Source organism: Trachypithecus francoisi, unplaced genomic scaffold (genome assembly GCF_009764315.1).
Source record: "Trachypithecus francoisi isolate TF-2019V2 unplaced genomic scaffold, Tfra_2.0 Lachesis_group13, whole genome shotgun sequence".
NCBI classification, from domain to species: domain Eukaryota; kingdom Metazoa; phylum Chordata; class Mammalia; order Primates; family Cercopithecidae; genus Trachypithecus; species Trachypithecus francoisi.
In genome coordinates this window covers 11368627-11394458 of record NW_022681458.1, presented here as the reverse complement: position 1 = coordinate 11394458, position 25832 = coordinate 11368627, and the positions used below count along the sequence as shown (strand labels likewise).

General features: G+C 41.9%; 1 protein-coding gene across 1 annotated transcript in view; it reads right to left on the bottom strand.

Annotated features, from left to right (window-relative positions):
* Nucleotides 1-25832, bottom strand: part of DNER (delta/notch like EGF repeat containing) — a 379388-nt gene that overhangs the window by 110214 nt on the left and 243342 nt on the right. Inside the window, exon 7 of the mRNA XM_033229959.1 lies at nucleotides 11635-11748. Coding sequence (XP_033085850.1) covers nucleotides 11635-11748 — 114 coding nt within the window. The remainder of the gene's footprint in view (nucleotides 1-11634; nucleotides 11749-25832) is intronic.

Sequence of the window (25832 nt, the reverse complement as noted above, 5' to 3'; positions counted from 1 at the left end):
CATGGCACACGTTTACCTATGTAACAAACCCACACATCCTACACATTTATCCTGGAACTTAAAATAACATTTTTTAAAAGATAAAAAATAAACAGAATCTCAGCCCCCATCCCACACCTGCTGAATCAGAATGTGCATTTAAACAAGATCACTTAGTGATTTGTATGTACGTTAAAATTCAAAAAGCAAAAAAAAAAAAAGAAGAAATTAGGTTGGAGAGGTAGCCAGGGATATGTTGGCCCAAGACAACACCTTGGATGAGAAATCAGTAGAGATGTGAAAGGCAGGGAATGAAAACATGTCATCTGCATTTTAGAGGGAGACAGTTTTCTCATCCTCTCCCTCAAAAACGCTCAGCTCCCAGTAGCACTCCCGCATATCAAGTTGGGTAAAACTTGTTGAAAACTGGTGTGTCCTCTCCCTGGCCTTCTCCTTGTCCTCTTAGAGCCAAATCTGTCCCCTTCTCCCTATCTCCATTGTCACTCTGTAATGCATTCACCATTAAAGCTCATCTGAAGTACTGTAACAGGCTCCTAACAGGTTTCTCCAATTCTTGTCCTCCCTGGATCCATTCTTCCTCCTCAGACACAGTAATTTCTTCCAAGTGCTAAAATTCTTCTCCTTTCCTGTTAAACCCATTCATGGTGCCCTTGTCCATACTCTTGGGCCATGTGCAATCCACTTAGCCCACTGCTTAAAAGTCTACCTGAGCCAATTCCTACTTCTCTCTCTAGCCTTCTGTCTTCCCTCCATCACATTCTGCAGTATGGCTCTGCTGAACTGCATTTTGTTCCTCAGATTTCTCTGTCGCTCTCTCCCTCCCTAACCTCCCCCTGCTATTCTCTCTTCCTGAAAGACTCTTTCCTCTGCCTGCAGCTCTACTCATTCTTTGGGTTACTACTTAGCCTTCAAGTGTGTTTGAACTTCATTCATTTCCCTTGGAATGCTTCCTGACTCTCCCTCCAGCCCTCAGTCTAGGTGAGTGGTCCCTCTTAAGACTCTATTTGATTACCCCAGAGGAGCCCTGTCACACCCCTGATCATACTGTCCACGCTGTCTCTCAGGGCCACTATTCCATAAGACCCATGAGGCCGAAGCCACATATGTCTCGCTCACTGCTGAATCCCTTGTGATGAACACAATAACTGCTACAAGGTAGGTCGTCAATAAATAGTGTGTGAATTAAGTGTTTTACTAAATAAATGATGCCACATTCATATGATAAAAGCAATCATTAATAATTCTTTAGAATAATAATTAACAATATGGAACATTTACAGCATGTTGTTCAGTTAAAGACAGTCATTACAAAAGCGAATACACAGTCAGATCCGATTTTGGTTTTCTAAAAAGGGCATTAAGAAAGTGACCTCAAAGATGTTCACCTAAAATTTAAAGTGATTTTCTCTTGGGGTTGGAATTCAAGGCACTGTTTTTCCTTTGAGTACATTTGAGCATACATTTCTTTGGTCATCAGGGAAAAAAATGACAAAAATGCTTTAAAGTGCTGTGTCAAGTCATGGACTGTCATGGAAAAGAGGACCCTGGTCAAATGCAATGACGGCGGCCAGTGGTGAACAGAAAGTCCCATGTGAGTGTCCTGGGTCACAGTGGCCAAGGGCATTGCTAAGGGTAGACCATTTGGGAATAGAAAGTGAGGAAGGGACTCTAAACATGACAACTTCTTCATAGAAATTATAATCAAATGTAATTAGGCCAATTTTAAAGAAGAGCAGTGGGAAAATGTCTTAAAACTGGGCTAAATTAACTGAGGAGAGGCGTCAGAATCTATCTTCAGCTGCCTTTTATCATTATAATGTCAGGTCACACGAGATGAAATTAGGTTGGAAAAACAGAGTCAAAGAAGGGTTTATTTAACCAAAACTACTATATGACAAAGCAATTAACAAAACATTCTTCTACTTTCCCAGTCTTCTCTCTGTTCAGTGTTGTCTTGGGCCTGAGTGTCTCTGTATGTCCCCTGCCTTAAGGTGGTCAGAGTCAGAGCCTCGACCTGAAGAGTTCAGAAGAAGGGCCAGGACTGTATCGTATATTTTGGTCCAAGTGAAAAACAAAAATTTCACTTTAGCTTCCCCCATTGTTGTGGTCTAAAGAGGAGTATGTGTGAGGAGATAATTCCGCTGCAAGAAAAAATGAAAATTTTATTTACTACTACTGTATTTATATTTCTATTATAAAGGATCTTTGCTGCATTTAAGAACCACGATATAGTATGAACGTTCTGTGTTTAGCATGGAGAAGTAAGCTTTTAATAAACAGATCCTCCCACAAACAGCTGTTAAATCGGACAAGAAAAATAATAAAAATAAAAAGCAAAAAACTTCCTCAAGGCTCTGAAAAGTGAACCAAAGCAGGCAGGTTTTGGAAGGGAGTCCAAATACAGAGGCAGCAGCCAGCATGAGGTCAGTTTCGCATTTGGGGGGTTCACACGGCTGCCACAGTCATGACAATGGCACAGGGAGATAAGATGACAGCACCGAACCTGCCATTTCAGTGCAGAGGGACCCAGGAAGGGAAACCGCCTTTGCAAACTTATAACTGAGGAAATTATGACAGTGAAAGAAATCAGACCTAACCAACTCCATCTTGCTTCTAACCTTTACGCTGTCCTTGTTCATTCCCGGGCATAGGCCAACCTATAGAAAGGAATTCAGTTCATGGTTTGACTCCGAAATAAAATTGATAACAGCCCTTTCCCAAAAAGACCCCTTCTTGCCTGGGGAACCAGTCTGCCTTTGCAGTACTAACAAATTAGCTACAAGATTAGAAATTACAGTTTAGGGGGTCATGCAGCCTCTGGCTCCAAGAGTCTGAACCTCCCCAAACTGCTCTTGGGGATAACATCACTACTGTAAAACAAGATCAATGCTTGAGATATTCTGTAGCCCCTACACTTGATGGATCAGCTGACACCACCCATACCTGTAATCTGGCTCAACCAGTTCTGCCACCCCACCCAGGAACAGAAGACAGCAAGAAAAACACACTTTGACACCCTATGATTCCATCTCCAACCTGGCCAGTCAGCGTTCCTTACTTCCCAAGCCCCTACCCACCAAATTATCTTTAAAAACTCTGATCCCCAAAATATCAGGGATACTGAATTGAGTGATAATAAAACTCCTGTTTCCCGCACAGCCGACTCTGTGTGAATTACTCTTTCTCCATTACAATTTCCTCGTCTTGATAAATCAGCTCTGTCTAGGCAGTGGGCAGGGTGAACCCACTGGGCAGTTACAGAAGGAGCCTGGAGAAGGCACACCATGAGGAGTGAGAGAGGGTTCTGGGCAGGGAGACAGACAAAGAAGGGGCCCCCGATTCTGAATATGAACTCTCCCGGAGTCTCTGGATGACTCTACGCCACCCTTAAAATGGGCACTGAAAGTAACCAAATGAGATGCCTGCACCCTGCGGGCATGATGAGTTTGCAATGAGTGTAGCCAGTGAGATTCGCACATTTACTTCAGTGAATATTGGTTAATCCATCTTTGTGATATGGGGAGTTTCCTCATATATAAAATGTTATTGCCAGAACAGTTTTGAGATATTTACTCATCCATTCATTCAACAAATGTCTAGTATGTTTCTACATGCCAGATGCTTTAAGGGATACAGAAATGTTTAGCATCCCTGTCCTCAATGAGCCCGGAGCCCCATGAGGGACAAAGGGTGTACCTCCAGATAGCTACCACGTGAAGTAAAACTTGATCAGGGAGGAATTGGTGCAGCAGAAAGAACATGAACTTCAGGATCAAACAAACCTGTTTAGAGCCACAGGAATTATCTGTCAAATGGCATAATAATATCTATCTTGTACAGCTGTTGTGCTGATTAAATGGTGACATTTATTAATTACTTAATCTCTTCGAGGTACTGGTCTAAGCACTGCATATTAGCAGCTCCGTTAATCCTTATAATGATCCCTTTAGGTAGGCACTAATACTACCCTCGCTTGATACATGGGGAAAATGAGGGGTGAAAAATTTAAGAAAATTGTTCAAGGTCACTAGGGAATAAGTAATCAAACAGGTTCAAACTCAGCAAAGCCTACTCGAGCCTCAGCTGTTAACTGCTAAGTTATGCTGAATAATAATGTCAAAGTGCTGGCCTGGCGCGGTGGCTCACGCCTGTAATCCCAGCACTTTGGCAGGCTGAGGCGGACGGATCACCTGAGGTCAGGAGTTCGAGACCAGTCTGGCCAACATGGAGAAATCCCATCTCTACTAAAAATACAAAAAATAGCTGGGTGTGGTGGTGGGTGCCTGTAATCCCAGCTACTCAGGAGGCTGAGGCAGGAGAATCACTTGAGCCTGGGAGGCAGAGGTTGCAGTGAGCCAAGATTGCGCCACTGCACTCCAGCCTGGGTAACAAAGTGAGACTCCATCTTCAGTAATAATAATGATGTCAAAGTGCCAAACTCAGTGCTTAACACATAGGAGGCACTCAACAAATGGCAGACGGTAATCAGTACTGTTATAGGTACTGCCGATGCTGTTGTTATTACTGTGAGGCTTAAGAAAGAAACCATCGTTGAAGTTCAAGACCTATGCCTGCAGTTTTAAAACTAAAATGTTGTAAGAATGCTAAATAATTGTCACGTGCAGATCTGGACACACGCCTTTAGAAATAAAAATTTATGTTTCTCTCTTAGGTATATCCTATTTTTTGTTTAGTAGAAAACCATCAAGGTATCACTCTTTAAGTATTCATTCGTTCATCAAACTGTATCTTCTGACTGCCCTCTGCCAGCACTAAAGTGGGCGTCAGAACCATTTTCAAAGGCGAAAGAAAGCTAATGTGGAAAGAGGGTCCTGGTCATTCACTGAAAGTTAGTGCAGTTATTTTCCCCAGCGCTAATGAAAAAAAGCAGGTAACTAAAATTCCTTGCTGCATCTGCATTTTTATTTAAACAATCTCAGAGAAACTGTGCTATAAAAAAAAAAAAAAGAAGAAGAAGAAAAAGAAAAATTAATTCAGTTTTAAAGCAAAATTAATGAGTGTGTACCAAACGTAAAAATAAAATTTTGGACGGGCACGGTGGCTCACACCTGTAATCCCAGTACTTCGGGAGGCCAAGCCGGGCAGATCACCTGAGGTCAGGAGTTCAAGACCAGCCTGGCCAAATGGTGAAACCCTGTCTCTACTAAAAATACAAAAATTAGACAGGTGTGGTGGTGGGAGCCTGTAATGCCAGCTAGTTGGGAGGCTGAAGCAGGAGAATCAGTTGAATCTGGGAAGCGGAGTTTACAGTGAGCCCAGATCGCGCCATGGGACTCTAGCCTGGGCAACAAGAGCGAAACACTGTTTCAAAAATAAAATTAAATTAAATTAAAAAGTTTTACTCACACTTAATAAATCTTAATACCCTGCTTTGATTCTAAAAGGTGAAACTATATACTACTTCAAGGATGTCAGCTGCTATGATTCGTAAATGAAGTGGTGATTTAGGGATAATGCCAAATTTCGAAAGAACAAGAACAGCATTTTATTCAGGACTGTTAATTTTATGAGGGTATGTTACACGTTTCTTACGTAAATACATGCAGTTTCGTATGGTCCTAAGAGAGTGCCTTCACCAAGATCACACATGTTAGGATGCTGGGGAAAAAAAACAAAAAAAAAACTAAATCCTAAAACTATATCACTCCTAAATCCTGACTGGGTAACATGCCCAGTTTTTGAACAATACATGTTATCTGAGAGGCAACTTTTATGACGTGTGTTGCTATTGTCTGTAAATCCCTTTAAGATGAAAAGCATTGCCACTGAAATTTGAGTTCAACAAAAGGATTTATATAGCTAGGTTACCCAAGGCTATAAAATGAAAAAAAAAAAAATAGTTTGGTAAACCCTTGGAGCTTGTTGCAGTGGAATTTAACCTACAGGACCTGTGGGCCAGCATAAAGATTTAGACCCCAGACATTCCCTAGAGTCACTTAGAGGTTATGAAGCTTTTCTCTATAAACATGACTTGAAACATCATGGATTTATTGACTCAGGAAGTAGCTTTTAAACTGATATATCTGAATTAAAGACTTTTAAGAACAGAGTCCCTTAAAGGTAGTAGTCAACCTCCATCCTTTTTACCGAAGGAAACAAAGGGTGGAAGAGATAAAATTATGTGACTCACCCAAGGTTAGATGACTAATTAATAACAATCATCATAATAGCTAACATTTACTCGGCCCCTACTATTTGCAAAGCACAGTGCTAAGGGCTTTCCCCATCTTTCACACATACTTTAAAAATGTATACTAGTGTTACTCCATTTTATAAATTAAAAAATGAGCCTCAAAGAAGCCAAGACCTTGTCAAAAGAGGTAGGTCCGGATTTCAAACCTAAGTAGTGTGACCCCAAACCACACGCATAACCACTCCACTCTACTGCCTCGTCACGGGGCCTGGACTCAAATCTACTGACCTCCAGGCCAGAGAGAGACACCAACTCTCCATCCTTGGCTATGACAGTTTCCAGATTATAAGATCTTTGATGTCTGATAGCAAAATCCAACATTGCATTCTAATAGTTACAGGACTGGAAGATGTCAGTCCTCTCTCTGGTTGTAATACTTGACTTCATAATTACAGTGTAAGAGCAGTTCATACAAAATCTATGTATTCCATAATCCTATCCATAGGAATAGTGCGAGAAAATATCTTTAACGTTTTTAAAACGCATTGGATAAAATGATATGTTTTCAAAATAGTGCATGAAACCCCATATTCTCACTTTGGTCTCTGATTGTCATATGCCTTCCATAATAGGTAGGTGCCAGGAAAGTGGTTCCATTTGACCAGGTGTGCTCTCCCGGAGGGGATGGTCATGCTGCAGAGCCAATGGATGTTCTTTATTGCTGGAGGCTTTCATCACTATTGATTTCTTCTTATTCTTTATTAATTTATGGGTATTCTACTTCAAATTCTCAGTGGAGGGGAGATGGAATTAAGATACTGATAATGGCTAGACAGTAGTATTCAGACTGTATTTATACATGTATCTAAATATATTCATATATTTAAATATACATATTTAAATACCAATATGCAGTAATCCTAAATATATATAATTAGACAACTTCAGAATTAAAATGCATTTAGTTTAAAACTTAAGGATTTCAAAGTTCTAAACCAAATACAAACACAATAAATTCTTAGGCAGTAATGCCAGGTTCTAAGTGCTTATCTTTGTCATTGCTGTTATTCAATTAGGTGGATATTAGAAAATATTCATGATATTTCACTTTTATCTCTTATCATCCCCACTGTAACCAGAATCTGAAGCTACACTTTCCCAACATGAACCTAGTAAAAGCTCAGCAGAAATTCAGGAGAAATACAGAAACTGTTGATGAAGGATAGAAATCTCCGTGTAGAAGGGCAGACATGTCCTGGAGGAGCGCAGCTGTGAAGGTGACTGCAGCTGGCTCTCGGGCTGCCTGATTTGGAACTTTGGGAAGGAGCAGGAGTCACAGAACCCAGGAAGGATGCTCAACCTCTACGGGCCTGCCCAGGTCAGATGGAAAAAGGTCCTTGAAGGAAACAAGATGGAGATGAAAAGGACGGAAAAGAGAAAGGATGCGGATGTGTGCTGTTGAGAGCTCTATCCGGAGGGAAAACCCAGTTTTAAAAGCTTTCCAGCCTGGGAGGAATTGTTAACAAAAGGATTTCACTTGCTTACCAAAAATAACAACTTCTCACTCTTTCCAGATTTAAGAAAATAAACAGCAGAGACATTCAGAAGTTTTCTTTGTGGTACATTTTACTTATGATTATGGCTACGAAGATAATCTTTAAAATTATAATGGGATTTCCTTTAAAGAATATATTCAGAGATGGGATAGGACAGTAGTTGGGAGCACTGGAGCTGATTTCTGGGTTGGGTTTCCATTTCTGGCTATGTAACCTCAGGCAAGTTATTGATCCTCTTGTGTCTCAGTTTTCTAATCTGTTAAATGGAAATATTAACAGTGTGTGCTTCCTAGCACAAAATACTAATTTGACTCTCACTGTTGTGAGAGTCAAATTAGTTAGCAGACATAGTGAGTGATATCTAAGTGATGACTTCTATTATTAAATTATTTACCAAATATTAATCCCTCCTGCTAACATAAAACACGATCCGTAGGAAAGGTGCCGGAATTAGGTGTGGGCAACAAGATGCATAAAATACATTTCCTTTCCTCAAAGAATGACACAGGGAAGCAGGGCAGACAGAATCAACAAAAACCTACAGTGGAGAAACTGAAAAGGAGGCAGGCAAGGGTCAGGGCTGGCTCTGAACCCCAGGACGTTCTGTGAATTTGAGGCTCTGCTCACACTAGCTCTCTGCACGTCTCATGTGAGAAACATCCTGGAGACACAGGCTCTTTTTATTTTTTATTTTCTTTTTGAGACAGAATCTTGCTCTGTCACCCGGGCTGGAGTACAGTGGCACGATCTCAGCTCACTGCAATTTCTGCCTCCCGAGTTGAAGCAATTCTTGTGCCTCAGCCTCAAAGTAGCTGGGATTACAGGAGTGCACCACCACGCCTGGCTAAATTTTGTATTTTTAGTAGAGACGAGGTTTCACCATATTGGCCAGGCCAGTCTCAAACTCCTGGCCTGGAGTGATCTGCCCACCCCAGCCTCCCAAAGTGCTGGGATTACAGGCATAAACCACCACACCTGCTGACACAGGCTCTTTTTAAAGTGCAAAGTGTTCTATAAATATGAGTTAATGCCAATACACAAAAGCAAGCACTGTAAGGATAGGCCAGTGAGAGAGGCTACTTAAAAAATGCCAGTCACCAGGTATGAGCTCCTGCTAAGATGCTGCCACACATTCCAGCAAATTCTTCTAAACTCCAATGAAAGCCTGCTTTTCCCTGCTCAGTCTTCAATGAAGATAAACCTTTGAATAAAAGTCTTTGTAATGGAAAACTCATCTTCATCTTGTCAATTCCAGAGCCTCGCATTTTCTCTAGGCTTTATCTAGGCAGCGTGGAGGGGCTGGTGCGCCACTGCATAAAGGAGAAGGGTTCCTACATCAGCATCCAGGGTTTAAATTACTATCTACAGGCTCTGTCTCTGTGTTTAGATGAACGCGGGCTTCTTCCGGATGCACAGAGCCACAGCCTAGCTGACATCTCCACGTGACTAACACAAGGGTCTCTCACAAGAGTTCCAACATAGAACACTTCTCCATTTTTCTGTTTCTCCATGAGCGGCACAACCCACTGCAAAGCCCCAGACTCGCTGCCTCACCTTCCCTCACCTTCCACCACCTTGCTCCTTCTCAGGCCTCCTCCATTTTCTTTCCAAAGTTCTTCCAAATCCATCTGCCTCTTTTTCAAATTCCGCCCTTCCATTCCTAGCAGCCTATATCTAGTTCTTGGACTTCTACAACTGTCCCCAAACTTTTCTCCTTATTCCCACTCTTGTCTCTCTCTAATTTACGTTTAACATTGTTCCAGAATGAAAAGTTCAAATTCCCCTGCTTATCAATGGTTTAATAAGAATCATTATTAGGAAAACAACAGTGATGAAATAGCTACTGCGTATTCAGCATTTAGCCAGGCACTGTGCTAGGCACTTTATCTGTCTCCCCTCATTTAATCCTTCCACTGATCCCAGAACATAGACACAATCATCACCCCATTTTACAGATTAAAATCACCAAGATGCAGGGAGGTATCAAACCACATGCCCATGGGAAAAAGCTGGTAAGTAAATAGTGGAGCTGGCCTTCAAACCTCCCCCTCCGACTCCCTCCCCTCTAGGATGAAGATGAAAGGCCTCGCCGGGCTCACCCAGCCCTGCAAGCCTTGCCCTGCCTGCTTCCACCTGCTATCACCATGATTCTTCTCAACCTCTTAGCTTAGTCATGCCCTCAGCTGCGCCACCTCCTCCCTCTCCTCTCTTAGGGTCTTTGTACATGGGAGTCTCTCCTGGCTCTCCAAGCCCAGGCACATCCCTTCTATGCATCTTCAAGGCACCTATTCCTGCATGTGATGACACACTTATCTGTCTGTGCACTAGTGGAGGGGTCATCTCAGCCTTCCTTAGCATGATATCCTAGCTCCTAGCACAGTGCCTGGTATACATGAAGTGCTCAGCAAAACATTAACAACTAGGAAATTGTAGTATGAGTGCAAGCAAAATTCCTAGCTTTTAGTTCAAGGGCCATTGTTTATTACTAGTGTGATTTTGTGCCAAATACCCCCATCCGAACTTCCAGAGGCCTGATTGTAACTTTCAGGTAACAATCCCAGCAATAATAAGAAAGCATGTTGGAGTTCTTAAAGCACTTGCACAAAAATTTCATTCGGTCCCAGAACGACCCTGAAGGCTGCCCTTGACTAAACACTAAACGGCAAGGCCTTCGGTCAGAGTTAAGTGACAACTGACTAATCAAGGGTGTGACAGAGCTTTAAGAACTGCAAAGTGCTCTATGTGAGCGAAGACTGGTGCTGCTTGCTCAGTCATCAGCCTTCAGCAATGTTTCCAAGGTTTCACGTTTGTTTAAGGGAGCTGAGCCTGCACTGCAAAATAAGGAGAGGGTGAAGAGCAGGGCTTGCCAAATACATTTCACTCATTGCCAGCACACAGTGAGAGAGTGGGATGGCCGGGCAGGCCACAGGCATCTCACCCCGGCCCCGACCCTGGCCCCTGCCCTGCCCAAGTGAGCAGGAAGACAAGGACCTGCCCTTCTTTAGGTGATGTTCACTTCTGCGAAATACTCGGTTATGAGGTACTGCCCATCACAGCGGCAGCTCCTGGAGAGCCCAAGCCGTTAGGTTATCTGGGAAGCCAGTGGCCTCTTACCAACACCCTCCTGTCCCACCGCCCACCTCCTGTCTCTCAGCCTTAGGTAGTGTGAGGTAATTGTGAACACAGAGATGCATCCTTAGGCACTCAGGCTCTACACCTAATTTCTGTAGATGTGACTCTATGTAGCTTTCAATGTTACTTCTGTGGATCAGAAGCTTACATGCTGGTTCTAAAAAACAATCTAATGTCATGTTATTCTTACAAAATTAACAGTTTAAAATAATCCCTTCCATAACATCCCTGAAAGCAGAAATGGGAACAAGCCTTCCTCAAATTACAAAATAATCTCGTGAACACCAGCTTGAGGGCTGTGATTATCTGCCTGCTTCTTCAGGTAAACTATGCCAGCACTAAAGCTGCTTTTTAAAATAAAAGTAGCCCTAACGATGTGGTTTTTCAGGTGAGTTGAATTTTCTAAGACATTATGAAGTTGATTAAAAACAGAAGTAGATGAACTTTATGTTGAATTTTTAAATGTAAACTCATATCAAAAATGAAACAAAATAGAACTCTTAAGTAAATTGTCACCATGAGAAAGAGATTTTATTTTATTATAGCTATTCATTTTCAATGTATAAATAAAATCACAGAAAGTCCTAGATTATGTCTAATATTCAAATAATTTTCAAGCTATGCTAGCATAGAGCTAAAAAGGGGGACTATCTTCTATGTTTTATAAATCAAACAAAACAGGAAGTTCTCTTGCGTAGAGTTTTGGAGAAACAAAGTATAAGGCTGATCAAATTAGCTTATAATTTAAAAAGAAAAACAAAAGTTCTTTCTGGAGTAATAAATAGTAATTACCTTCTGGACACTGGCAGGTGAATCCATTGAGACTGGAAATGCATGTTGCTCCATTTCTGCATGGGTCTAGGATGCAGTAATCAATCTTGGACTGGCAAAGCTCTCCAGTATAACCTGAATAAAACAAAATGTACATTTTATAAAATAAGCTATTCCAGACCTACCATGAGCCACTCTAGGAACTGATGGATTCAACTGGTACCTGCCCAATGAAGGCAGCGGCAGCCTTCAGCTGAGCTGCTCCTAGATCTCATTTATTTTTACAAACTATGGTAGGTTAGAAATAATCATAGCAGTTTAGAATCATCGTTCAAAAATCATTTACTCTGCAAAAATCTTTATTGCAAAAGACCACATTTCTTCAGCATTAGGTCTGTGTTTCATCTTGAAATACCAGTCAGAACCTTCAGAAGCTGAGACTGAATGTCACGTTGATAGCTTCCTTCTGACTCAGGAATTTACGGTGTTCAGCTTGATCTAACTGAGATAATGCCACATTCTCTAGGCCATCACAATGCCTACATAAAAAGCATTAGGAAAATGTCTAGGTATTAGCAGTTTTAATGTATAATATTTTGGAGCTAGAATAACCCACCTGTGTTAATTCTGTACCCTCTCCCCCCACTTTCAAGATAAAGAGATTGAGGCACACGGAACACTAAGCACATTCATATATTGTATTAATACTTACTTAGTTCACAAATCCAACTAAATTCTCTGTGAAACAAGGCTCTCGTGGTGATTTTGTTGGTTGTAAAATAACAACATGCATGTGGTGAGGAAATAAGGACGTAAATCTAATGGAACACCCGTGCAGTCAAAAAGCTTTAAATACATTCCAGAATTTTGTTTATCAATTTTAAAAACAAAGCCGCTGGAGAGAAAAGTTTAAAAACTAAAATGCTAATAAATTTCTCATCATAAAGTGGAACACGGTAAAGAAAGCTTGGAAAATTTAAGACATTAAACAGAAAAAGAAAAAAACTGTGCCCTTGGTTATGTTATTTGAGTGACAGGACCATCCGTACTGTAGAGATAACTCCTATCAAAACTTTTTAGTCATAGATATTTTCCACACAATTATGATCATACTGTAACACTTTATTTATTTCTAGGATAGTTTCAACTACATAAAAACTTGTCTTCCTGAATTATTAGTTTTGAACGACTGCCATTAGCACTTGAATCTGAGATTTAAAAAAAAAAAAGATCCAGTGATATTAGAAAAGAGATGATTCACCTGACCTTCAATTACCTGCCGAATAGATTGTAAATTACAGACTGGGAATGGGGAGGCATTCATTTGCTATCCTACTCACAGGCACTCAAGCAGTGTGGGAGACTCTAGCTAATTCATGGTATGAGAAGAGGAGTAAGACAAGCGCATGAACTAAAATTCCAAACACCAAAAAAAGGCTATTTCAAAATTCCAGAATGGATTAAATAAAAGCTGTAAATTCAAAATAAGGGAGAGTGAATTGTTTCTAAGAGGAATGCTGCGAATAACTTTGTGGCTAAAAATAATAGCCAAAACTTACAAAAGATCACTTATTTTTATTCATACATTAATTAATATTAATAATGTATCCACAAATTAATAAATAACTCATCCATACTCATGTAACCTTATGAGGTTAGTGTTATTAGAATCACCTTGTTTTTTTTTACTTCAACTTTTATTTTAAGTTCCAGGGTACCTGTGCAGGATGCGCAGGTTTGTTACATAGGTAAACATGTGCCATGGTGGTTTGCTGCACAGATCAACTCATCGCCTAGGAATTAAGCCCAGCCTTCCTTAGCTGTTCTTCCTGATGCTCTCCTTCCTCAAATCCCCACTCCCAACAGGCCCCAGTATGTGTTGTTCTCCTCCATGTGTCTACGTGTTCTCATCATTCAGCTCCCACTTAAAAGTGAGAACATGTGGTGTTTGGTTTTCTGTTCCTGTGTCAGTTGAGGATAATGGTTTCCAGCTCCGTCCATGTCCCTACAAAGGACATGATCGCATTTCTTTTTATGGCTGCATAGTATTCCGTGGAGAATCACCCCATTTAACAAATGAGGAAATCGAGGATTACGAAGGTTAAGTAATTTGCACACAGTCATACAGGGAGTCAGGGCCCTGCGTCCAAGCCCTTTCACACAGTATACCTGAGGTTACGCTTAAGGCACTATGCATCACCATCGTCAACAAACAGGTATTTAGTATGAAGGTAAAATAACAGAAAATAATGGCTAAGAAAATACACAGAAAGAGACACAGAGCTTGATACAAAAATGATCAATATTCAGCTCAGGTGTGGTAGCTCATGCCTGTAATTCCAGCACTTAGGGAGTTTGAAACAGGCAGATTACTTGAGGCCAGGAGTTCAAGACCAGCCTGGCCAGCATGGCAAAACCCTGTCTCTACCAAAAATACAAAAACTAGCCAGGTATGGTGGTACACGCATGAAATCCCAGCTGTGGGGGACGCTGAGGCACGAGAGTCGTTTGAACCCAGGAGGCAGAGGTTACAGTGAGCCGAGACTGTGCCACTGCACTCCAGCCAGGGCAACGGAGAGAGACTTCATCTCAAAAAAAAAAAAAAAAAAAAGTAAAATAATAAAATCCACAAATATAAATATTCACCTATAACTTATAGCCTATGTGTGGTTGGTTATGCTTAGGCTGGAGATTGCCAAGAATTATTTTTTCAAATCCCTGGCTTCAAAGATTCTACAAGATGGCTAGAAAAGTAGAGTACATTTATGAAAAAGATAACCGATTACAACTGGTAGCTTCTTAGAGGCAGGATGGCCTAAAGGATGTAGATGGCACCATGCATTCTGTCCTTGGAAAGACGTCAGAATTGTGACCACAGGATCACACAAAACCACGACGCACAGTCAGCAGCCAGTTCGGTCTCAGATGTGAGAGATGTACATCCCCACAAGACAGAAAAAATAGAAGAGTGCAAGACTCTGAACTTCAAAGTTCTTTCAATAAAATTTTAACAATCACTTCCTTTTTACTTTTTATCTAAGGATTTAAAACATACTTAAACATAGAGAGACGAGGTTATGAACCTCACATATCCATCACCCAGCTCCAACCATTATTAGCATTTTGTCTGTTTAATTTCATCTAGTCTCCTCATATTTTCCTGGGTTCCCCATGAGGGTATTTAAAATCAAATTTCATTTCACCTGTAAATATTTCAGTGTGCATTTCTAGCAAAAGGAGACTTTTTTAAAGATCACTTTTAATGGGGTCTTTAATATTTCATTCCATTTACAAATTTAATTAAACACTTTAAAACATATTTATATATATTTAATAATATCAACAATTTTCTTAAGAACCACAACTGTCTGATAATGCACAAATCTTCCCATGCACTTAATTTTTATAGATCTAATAAATTATAAATGAGGTGAATCTTAAATGCTGTTAAGTGCCCCAATACTGTATGCAAGTTTGGTGAGATTTCAATCAAAGAGGCTAATTTACATTTTTAATTGTCATAACAGCTTCGGGACCTCACTGGCGTTTTGTGGATAAAGATACTGAGGTCTTGCAGGACTTGAGAGGGTCTAATATATTAATAACAGAGTTGTCACATTCAAAATGCCAATAGTTCCCTCCAATGAGAAACAGTGGTCCATATTCAACATTTTGTCATTGCTTTTTTTCCCTGAGCTTTAAAGTCTTTATATTAAAGATTTTGAAAACACAGGAAACATGGAACTATGGAGAAAAAGATTATGTGCAATGCTCTAAACCCGTACAGTATGAGCATATTGACATGTCTATGGGTTCAGTGTTATTCATCTTCAGTAACACTGAAGCCATGGAGGAGCATGGGCTGGGGAGTAGGAGGAAGCAGGGAGGCAGTGCTGAGATCACGGGATTATGGGACCCCTGAGCGTCCTCACCTGCAGGTGGCCGGTGCTACTGGCAATAACCAGCTACGGATCTGCAAAGGTGATGAGGGTAGCATGATGCTCTACCCACCCCAGTCTGCCTGGAAAGGGAGGGGCCCTTTGGCAGGACAGTTGCTCAGTGCAGTGTTTCCCCAAGTAGATGTACGGACCATGATGGCAGGAGCTCAGGACCTAACAATCGTCCACACGAGACTCACCAAGAGGACCAGGTATTATTCTTGGCCTCCAGGGAGTAACTAGTTGGCAGTCCCAAGAGTACCATCATCAACTGTATTACTCCCATTACAGTTGCATTACTAGCCAAGTGAAGACAGCTCTAGGAGAGGAGAGGCAGAGGACAAGGAGCCAGAAGCTTATCTCTCAAATACCAGCGAGTCACTCCTTAGATCCTCAGAGAGCAGAGGCTTCACTGAAGGTGTTGGACAAATCACTGGTATTAATATACATGTAATACTCTGAACTGGATACCTAAGGGCTACACAAATCACCCTTCCTGTGTCCTTTGGTTTTTTATTTGATCTCATAATCAAGGAGTCAAAACTAAATGAGTGATTGGCAGAAATCTAAATGAAAAATACCATTAAAGTTTTGCCTGGGTTTTCTTTCTTCCATCCTGCTAAAAGTCAGTCTGTTCTCTAGGGACTAAAGTAACCGTGCCAACTATGAATAATATTTCCTTATGCCACGAAAGCCATGACAGCCACCCAGAGGACCTTGTAGAAGATATGCAAGCAAGATCGATGGTACTGATGCCGCAGACATGAAAGGTAATACACAGTGGCCATTCTGTGTGTGTTATGGAAGAATTTGCTCTAGCATGCACACACAACAGGCATTTCAGCCCTGGAAACCTATGCCAGAGCTCCCAAGTGGAAGGTGGGCAAGACATGGAGAAAAACCCATGTGAAGGCACAAAAGAGTGCAGAAAAGGTGTGAATGTCATTGACACTTGACTAAAACTGCACGACAATGATAAACACCCTCGTTTTGATTTCCAAATGACAAAAGTCTATACCTAACTATGGAGGCAAGTATCAGCAATTGTCTTTCTTTCCTCTAGCTAGTGGTACTCCCTCTAAGCCCCCGTGGCCAGACCACAAGCATTCATGAACCACCTGCCAAGTTATTGTCACAACCACATAATACCTTTCACATTGTCTAGTCCCGTTTAAACCTCACCACTTCTCATCAGGACTCCAGCAATGGTTGCCCAGCCCCTGTCTTCACTGCTGCCACACTTGCTTTCCTTCAATCCATTCTTCACATAGGAATAGCCAGAGAGATCTTTTTAAGATATAATTCATATCCTATTACTCCTTACTTAAAACCCTCCAGTGGCTTCCCAAAAGGTTTGGAATAGAACCTAAACACTTTACCCAGGGACTAAAAGATACTGCATGGTGTGGCCCCTGCCCCCTCATCTTGGCCCACTCCTGCCACCGACCACCATGCTGCAACCACCTAGGCTTCACTCTATTCCGAATCTCACCAAGCTCCTGCTCACAGGCATTAGTACTCTTTTCATGCTGTGGCCTCAGGACCAGAAAGAATCATGAGATGGATGCAGGATTCAACAGAAGCAGTTATAGTCCTGCCCTGCAAAGAGAAGTGGGGCACAGATTTAAAATTGTTCTGCGATGGAGAAATTACTGAAGAAAGTTAGCAATAAACTTTTGGGGGTGGAAAGGAGAGGACTAAGGGAGGTGTAGTGGAATTTTATCTGTAAAATCAGGAAATAAAGACTGGAGGATTTAGAAATAAATTGCACAACAGAGTGGAAGACCTAAGAGAAGGGCATCAAAGCATTAAAGTCGTCTCTAGAACTAGGTAGGGAGACATGAACATATCTTATATATGTGCTGCCGAAGTGAGCACGGCATGAACATATCTTAATAAAGCTACAAAGAAAAGTGCAAAATCCAACTAAGGAGGGAAGGAAAATAGCTACAGCCTTAGTGGGAGTGACCAATAAAATCAGAACAATTCAGCAATGATGTCTCTGGGACTCAGGGGCTGTGGGTTTTGAAATCAAGCCCATTGATGAGCATGAGCTTGGAGTTTCCTGTTGGATGGCAATAATAGGGAGAGGTGGCCTGTGTGTGCTCATCTCACTGACATGAGAAGAATCACCCTGGATGCCCAGGACTCCTGAGACAGCCAAAAATCTCCCTCCCAGAAACAACCTGAGTCCTCTGAGCGCCAACTGCCATTCATTTGGGTCAAGAACCACAGTTAGCTTAGGATAATGAAGCTCTTCCATTAGTGGTATGAGTCTTCCAACTGCAAGAAGAGATAGAGCCAAGTATGGAGATGATGATATGATGACGTGGATCAAGCCCATGGTTCTGCCACTTCGTATCTGGTTTAAGCTAATCTGTGCCTATTGGTATTCAAATGTGTGATGATTGAGAAAAATGTGGTGTGTGAGAGAATCTATCACACTTACGATTCTAATTAAAATGTTTAGCTGAGTAATTGGTTTTTGATTGATGAATTTAAGTTGAAAGATAAGATTAAGTCAGAACCCACTGGGATGTTGAACAGAGCTTGAGAATCATTACAGTGTTTAAGTTTACTTCTCACAAGGGAACACATACAAAAGATAATTTCAAATAGTCTTCTCTGTGCCCAAAGGGCATTCTGGGACGCCAGAAACCTTACCCCCGGACCCTGGGGTCACACTGCAGGGCTCTTTCCTCTGACTCTGCAGCCTTCTGTGCCCACCCTCTTTCATTAGTTAACTCTAAGCTCAGAAGTCACTTGCTCAGACCTCAGGCTTTTTGTCCTTGTTTATTCTAAAACTTCGCTCTTATTTCTACTTGAAACACACACACATACTTGTTACCTCCCCACCCAGAAGGTGACCCATGGGAACAGGGCTGTATCCCTGGAGGCCCCTTTTGTACCCCCAGGGCTCCTGTGTGCTCATCACAGTATACTTATCATTACCTACAATGATTTTCTTAATTGGTTTCCTTCTAAGAACAGAAACTCCCTGAGAATCAGGACTTCCTCTGCCTTGTTCACCTCCGTACCCTCCAAACTTAAACATTTCCTGATACAATTATTTGTTGAAGGAGTGAATCCACTTGCTTAAAGTTTTTGTCCCAAAATCAACTATATCTTTCAACTTAGGTTTAGCCTCTCCCTAAGCAATAATATCAAGAAGAGCCTGGGTAGAATGTGCTAGCTGCTCGTTTTCCTAATGCACATTAAAATAAATGCAGAGCTATTAAAGTAAAAACATTGTTATCTCAAATATCTGCCATCAAAAATCACCTTGGTGCCATCATGGTCTGTACATCTAACTTGGGAAACACCGCAATGAGCAACTGTCCTGCTAAAGGGCCCCTCCCTTTCTAGGCAGACTGAGATCAGTAGAGCATCATGCTGCCCTCTTATGAACTTCAATCTTGCCTCTCCAGCTAGCATCCAGCACCTCCAACAGATCTCTGCAACATGGCAAATCAACAAGGCTGAAGCAGAACTCTTCATTTTGTTGTTGTTGTTCAGGAGCCCATATCCAGACTTAATTCCTTAGGTCAGTGGTTCTTGACTGGGGCGATTCTTTCCCCAGGTCTCATTGGTCATGTCAGGAGACTGTATTTATGGTCATACGCCTGAAGGGGTGACTGGCATCTAGTAGGGAAAGCCAGGGATGATGCTGAACATTCTCCAAAACACGAGACAGTCTCCTACCACAAAGAATTCTCCAGGGCAAAATGTCCTGAACACCAAGGTTGAGAAGTCCTGGTTTGGGTCAATGGAACCTTAGTCCTTCAGACTATTAACCTTTGTTTTGGTTTCAGAGCCTCTTGTCTTCCCTTAAACAGAAACCACTCCTTTACAAAGTAGAGAAATAGCACCTTCAGAACATTTTTTAAAAATCAGCATTCTTAGGAATATTTAGAATCCCTAGCAAATTCAAGGCCATTGTAAAATACATTGACTCAAAACCCTAAGAACCTAAGGAATTTACAATTGGGACATTTTATGAATAAGTAAAATAATTCATTCAAAAGCAGATGACTATTGAAAATACTGACCTCTCCTTTTAGGGAATTGCAGACATTTTGTTTCTTTGAAGAGCACTGAAGTATAACAAAGATAGAAGACAAGTTGTGACTCAGGGTATATGGTAAGGAGGCCCTTTGAGGACATATGTCACAGCTGGGAAAGCTCTCAACTCAGGCTTCGTGCTTTTAAAGGGTCTGACGGTGAGCAATGATGTGAGGTGAAATAAGTCCCTGACATAGGAAGCAAAGCCTGGCAGGGAGTAAATTCTTAAAAATGCAAAAGGCAGAAAGTGACAAGACACGTGAAGGAAATGCATCCATTAGTGGGCATTCACAGATTACATTTGGTCTAACATAGGCTTAGAGTGTTTGATTTTATACTATTTTACATTTAAGTATAAAATATAATTTAAAATGTATTCATATCTAGAGAGAGAAGAATGGCTGAGTTTCCCTGTGACTCTCAGAACAGCATACCATCTGAGTGGTACCTTTTGATTTCCAACATAATAAAAAATCCCCCCCACCAACCCATATGTTGTTATCTACTCCACCTGTACCCTTCAAATGAAGAAAACCTTCCAGAGGTCAATGGCATGAGGGGTAAGAGACGTTAGCTAAATGAGTCAGATTACAAAGAACAAGGGCAATCAATCAGTTGTGAGTATTTTTTTAAACATTGTCCTTCTTTGCACAGTTGTTTTTGTGTATGATGTTTACTTCATGATTTCTCTATTGAAATAAAAAAATATTTTTCTGTGTTGCTTTGGCTCTCTGAGGCAGAGTCTAATTGTTTCTTTGGAGAGCTGTTCTGAAGGCTCCCATGGTGGGAATTGCAGTGAGAGCTATTTTTAACGCCCCTGGTCTTTTAATAGTCTGGCCTGTGCAGTGAGGTGAGGCTGCTGGATTTGGACCGAATGCTGATGCTACCAAGAGAACCCATCAGTCTCAGCTCTCACCCTGGGGGGATCTGAGCAGCCAGTATCAGGGCCTCAGCCGTGGCTGCTGAGATGCAGTGCCTAATATTAGCACACGGAGGCAAGAAATAAACAGTGGGAATAAATAGTGCACCATGAAGATGTTCAGTCTCAGAGGCATCCTATTTTAAAGTCAGAAGGCAGAAATTATTGCACAGAAAAAAACTAGTAAGATTCGCTGGCAGGAGAAAGACAAACACATCTGGACAAACACAAACAGGATTTATAAACCAAAGGCAAATAAAGGGAGATATGTGAAGCCCATCTATGAACGACAATAAGTAAAATATAATTAAAATTGGAATATGTAAAAAAAAAAAAAGCTTGACAGAAAGCTGACATTCAGCAGAATTAGAAAAATTAATCTCAACGTTGGGGAAAAAAGTAACCACAGCTAACAAGTAAATAGACAAGAGGCACAGTGGGAAGGACAGTGGCTTGGGGAGTGGAAGGTCTGAGATACAACAATCAGCTGAGTGAGTTCATCAAGGGGTTGACTTTGACCTTCATTTCCCTCATGGAGGAAATAAAGATAATGACTATAATGACTTCAAGCAGGTACCATTCTATGGAGTGTACCCTTTAATCCACAAGAGGCTGCACTGTGCTTGGCACATCCCACGTGGCTCAATATTTTTTGAGTGAATGAAGAATTTATGGATTTTAAAATGACAAAGCAATATGCCAGTATTTTGGGATCTCTCAGTTTTTATACAGGCAATTTAGAACAGTGGTTCTCAAAATGTGTCTCCCAAATCAGCAGCATCAGCACTGCCTGGGAACTCGTTACAAATGCAAATTGACCATTATTGTCCCAGATTTCTGAAGCAGAAACTCTGGGGCTGGGGCCTGGAACTGAGGTTTAAGAAGTCCTACAGGTGATACTAATACAAGGTACATGCTAAAGTTTGAAAACCACCATCTGGAAAATTAGGAGGAAGCAGTCTTTTAACATCAAATATTAATATTATTCATTTGTGAATTACACATACAACACAAATTACAGAGGATAAAAATCAGAGGCCAATGGGTGAAAGTCAAATATTATATGACATCAAAAAGCCTTTAGTGATTGCACTGTTGACATGGTTTTCTTCTTTTTATGAGTGGGAGTTCTTGGGCTCAATTATTGCAACTGTCATTTCATTCTTTACACATCTACTTCCCTATTCTTTAAGGGCAGATATGAATTACTTCTGTGCCAGCCTCTAGCACAGAGCCAGGGACACTATAAATACTCATTATATAGTAAACTAATAACTGTATAAGCACCATGCATCACTCTCTCTAATATAATTCCTTTTATTCAATTTCTGTAGCTCTCAAATAATAAAGTGCAATATTGATACAGGCCAGCTATATCTTTTAATCTGGTGATTCCAAAGGTGAAGATAATTTAATACTTTGAATTCAGTAACTCAAAGGGGGAGATATTTCATTAAGTATGCCCTGATGATTACTCCTGAGAAGTTGAAATCAAAACAAAGAAAACATTAGATTAATTAAGATGTTATGCCATGAGACAGACAAGTCAGGGGATTGACTTAAACTACATATAAATATATACAACTACATTTATTAGTTGAGTTCTAAGTTTTTGTAGTAAGTCAAACTCTAGAGAAGGTATTCATTCACTCTTCAGAAAGAATTTTTTGTGAGTGAAAATTCACATTTGGGGAATCTAAAAGAAGTTCAGGAACAGTTCCTACCTTCAGGGAGCTTAGGCTCCAGATGAGGAGATAAGACACATTCCCATGAAACAGCATACTGAGTAAATGAGCAGGAGAATGGTCCCAGGGCAGGCACATGTGCATGGCAGTGCCCAGGCTGGCCTCACTCATGTGCTGGGGAAACAAGGCAGGGCTAGGGCCCCCAATCCATGCACCAAAGAGTTGGGGGTCACTGACATGGCATTTTCAAAGGTTTCTGCACAGAGTACAGGCCTGGTAAAGATGTGTTGTATATTGATCTCTTCCTGGTTCCACTCACTGCCATTTGGGGGGACTTAACGTCTCTCCTCCCTTCTCCCTGGGAGCAGGTGTTCTTGTCTGGACGAAATGAGGGAACTCCAAGAGGGATGTCTGGGACGGGGAGTGGGCAATGCCCTTGCAGAAGAAATCAGAAGAATGAAAGCTCCAATCCTTCTCAACTTTCCTCCTCTTACTAGTGTTTAGAGGCCACAAAGAAGTGCCCTTGATGGCTCACTGATTCTGTGCCAGTGTGTGTGGATGTGTATGTGGGGATAGATGTTTGTGTATGCATGTCTGTGTGGATGTGTGCACTGTGTGTATATTATATTTATATATGTGTGTACATGTGTTTTGTGTTTGTGTATGTGTGTTGTGTGCATATGTGTGCATGTGTTGCATATGCATGTGTATGAGTGCACATGCGTGTTGTGTGTGCATTTGTGTGTTCTTGTGTGTTTTCTTTTACAAGGTCACGATCACCATTCCATTTCATAGATAAGAGAATTTGGGCTCAGAGGAGCTAAGTAGAGTTGGTGAGTGGCTCAGCCTGGAATTCAACCCAGGATTGCAGACTCCAACACCACCTCCCTTTCTTTCCTCATATATGTTCTTTCTTCCCTTTTGATGAAGCTCATTGGAAAAGACTGTGAGGGCCAACCGAGGCCAACCCTGAGGCCAGACACAGTGGGCAGGAAGTGGCCCACTCAGGCCTGGCTTTCCTGTGCCCTTTGCTCCAACCTGGCTCCCCAGAGCAGGAGATGCAGAAAGAGCTGAAGCCAAATCTCTGGCCAAGAAAGTGGTGATTGGGCTCTGTGCAGGACTTGACAATCACAACAACAATAGCAACAGCTGACATTTGACGAGGGCTTACTATGCAACAGGTCATTTTCCAAGCACACTACCTATATCATCTTATTTAATCTTCACAATCATTGGATTGTGGCACATTGAATACCATCACCCATGCCCAATTTACAGAGAGACAGCTGAGGCCCAGGAAGATTAAGTAACTTTCCCCAGCTCACACAATAAATGAGTAGTGGGAGCAGGCGCTGCACTCGGGCAATCTGGCCTCCTGGCCCAGCTAGGCTTTGCAGTCAGCCAGGCCCTGGCTCCGTAAGTATCACTTCGGCAGCTGTGAGTAAGGCAGCATGGCCTGTGGGGAGGTTACAATCACCCAGGTGGCAGATGCCAACAGCTTGAATCAGAGCATTGGCGATGGAAGAGGAAGAGCCAGGGTAGATGGAGAGTCATCATAAATAAAGGAAACTTGGTGGCACTCCAAAGATAACTGAGATGAGGGCGGCGAGCATAATGGCCAAGCTTCCAGCCCAAGTGAGGAGGGAGATAATGGCACCACTGATAGAAACTAGGGATGCACGAGAAAGCCAGGCTGGAATTAAGTGTGGGATGAAAAAGAGGTAGAGAGAGGCTGGCACCACAACCAGGAGGGTGGTGAGGAGGAAGGGGAGGAAGAGGAGGGAGAGGAGGAGGAGGAGTCGGCAAACACATTGCTGCCTGGGCCAGGCAAAGACCTGAGGTGAGAGGCTGGCTAGAAGGGGAGTCTGGGAGCCATCCACCTCGAGGTAGCCATCCATCCTCTCCTCAAGGCAGAGGAGATCAGCTGAAGAGGGGGGAGGAAGGAGAGGGTGGCAGAGGTCTCAGGAGAGCAGGCACAGTGCAGTACAATAGAAGCCAGGGGAGAAGGCTTCTGAAAAACGATCAACTTCGGCAGGATAAGGATTAGGAAGGAGCCCTGGAAATCAGCGAGAAGGGCACCACCGACGACCTTGGAGAAGAGAGAAAAGCAGCATGAGGCAGTGGGTAGAAAATTATGAGTTGAAGATGGATCAATATGTGGCAGTAATGGGGAAGAGAGAGTCGAAGAGAAAGAAGGGGAGATTAAAGTGGAGGACAAGAGGGAAGAGGAGGAGAAGAGGAAGAGGAAGCAACAAAGGAGGAGGAGGAAGTGCAGGAGGTGGACATATGGAAGGAGCATCAGGGAATTTCCAAATCACTGCTTGTTTGCAGGACTGCTTTAAAGATAGAGAAGGCCGGAGAATCCTTGAGAACAAGAAGCCAGGAGAGAAGCAGGGAGGGACAGGGAATATGTCAGAAAGAGGGAGACAAGGTTAGAAGTACATGATCCTGGAGGAAAATTGAAGAGGGAGTACATCAGGCTAAGTGTCTTAGTGTCTTAGCAGCATTATTCACAATAGCCAAAAGGTGGAAATACTCCAAGTGTCTGTCAGCAGATAAAGGGATAAACAAAATGTGGTACATCCATATAATGGAATATTATTCGGGCATAAAAAGGAATGTAGTTATACATGGTGTAACCTGCATGAACCTTGAAAACACGCTAAATTAAAGACACCAGCCAGAAAACTACATATCATATACTTAGACTTATCTCTAAAATGTCCAGAATAAATAAATCTATGGAGACAGAATGTAGATAGGTGGTTGCCTAGGGCTGGGGGTGGGGAGGATGATAGGGTCACAAAGTGATAGCTACAGGGTAGAGGGCTTCTTTCAGAGGTGATAAAATGCTCTAAAGCTGATTATGGTGATGACTGTACAACTCCATGAATAAACTAAAAAGCACTGAATTGTAAACTTAACGGTATGTGGATTGTATCTCAATAAAGCTGTTATTTAAAAAAACAAACAAACTTTGGAGTCATCCACAACTCTCCACTTCCATTCATACCTCAGCACACCAGGAAGTGTTATCAGCTGTACCTTCAAATATATCAAATATATCCCAAATCCAAAATGTCTCACTACTTCCAGCACCACAGTGGTCAAGCTGTTCTTATCTCTAGCCTGATAAATGCATACATTTTAAAAATAACCTCCTAACTTGTTTTCCAATTTGTCCTCCCTACGCTTATTCTTCCCCAGACTCCACAGTGATCCTTTTAAGTGGAAAATCCAATGGCCCAGCCCAGTTCATGCCCTCAGTGGCTTCCCGTCACTCTCAGAATGAGCTGCCTGTCCTTCCTCCGTGGCCAGATCCAGGTTCCTTCTCAGCTTGCTCAGTTCTCATCACAGGTTCTCTTGGGCACTGTGCTCTGGCTCTTCAAACACGCTGGGCATAATCCTGCATCAGGACCTTTGCACGTTATCTTGGTCCATTCAGGCTGCTAGAGCAAAATACTTGACACTAGGAAATTTACAAGGTGCAGGCAGATTCAGTGTTTGGTGAGAGCCCATTCCTCATAGACAGCACCTTCGAGGTGCCCTCACATGGCAGAAAAAGAAGGCAGCTCTCTGGGCCCTCTTTCATGAGGGTACTAGTCCCCTCATCGG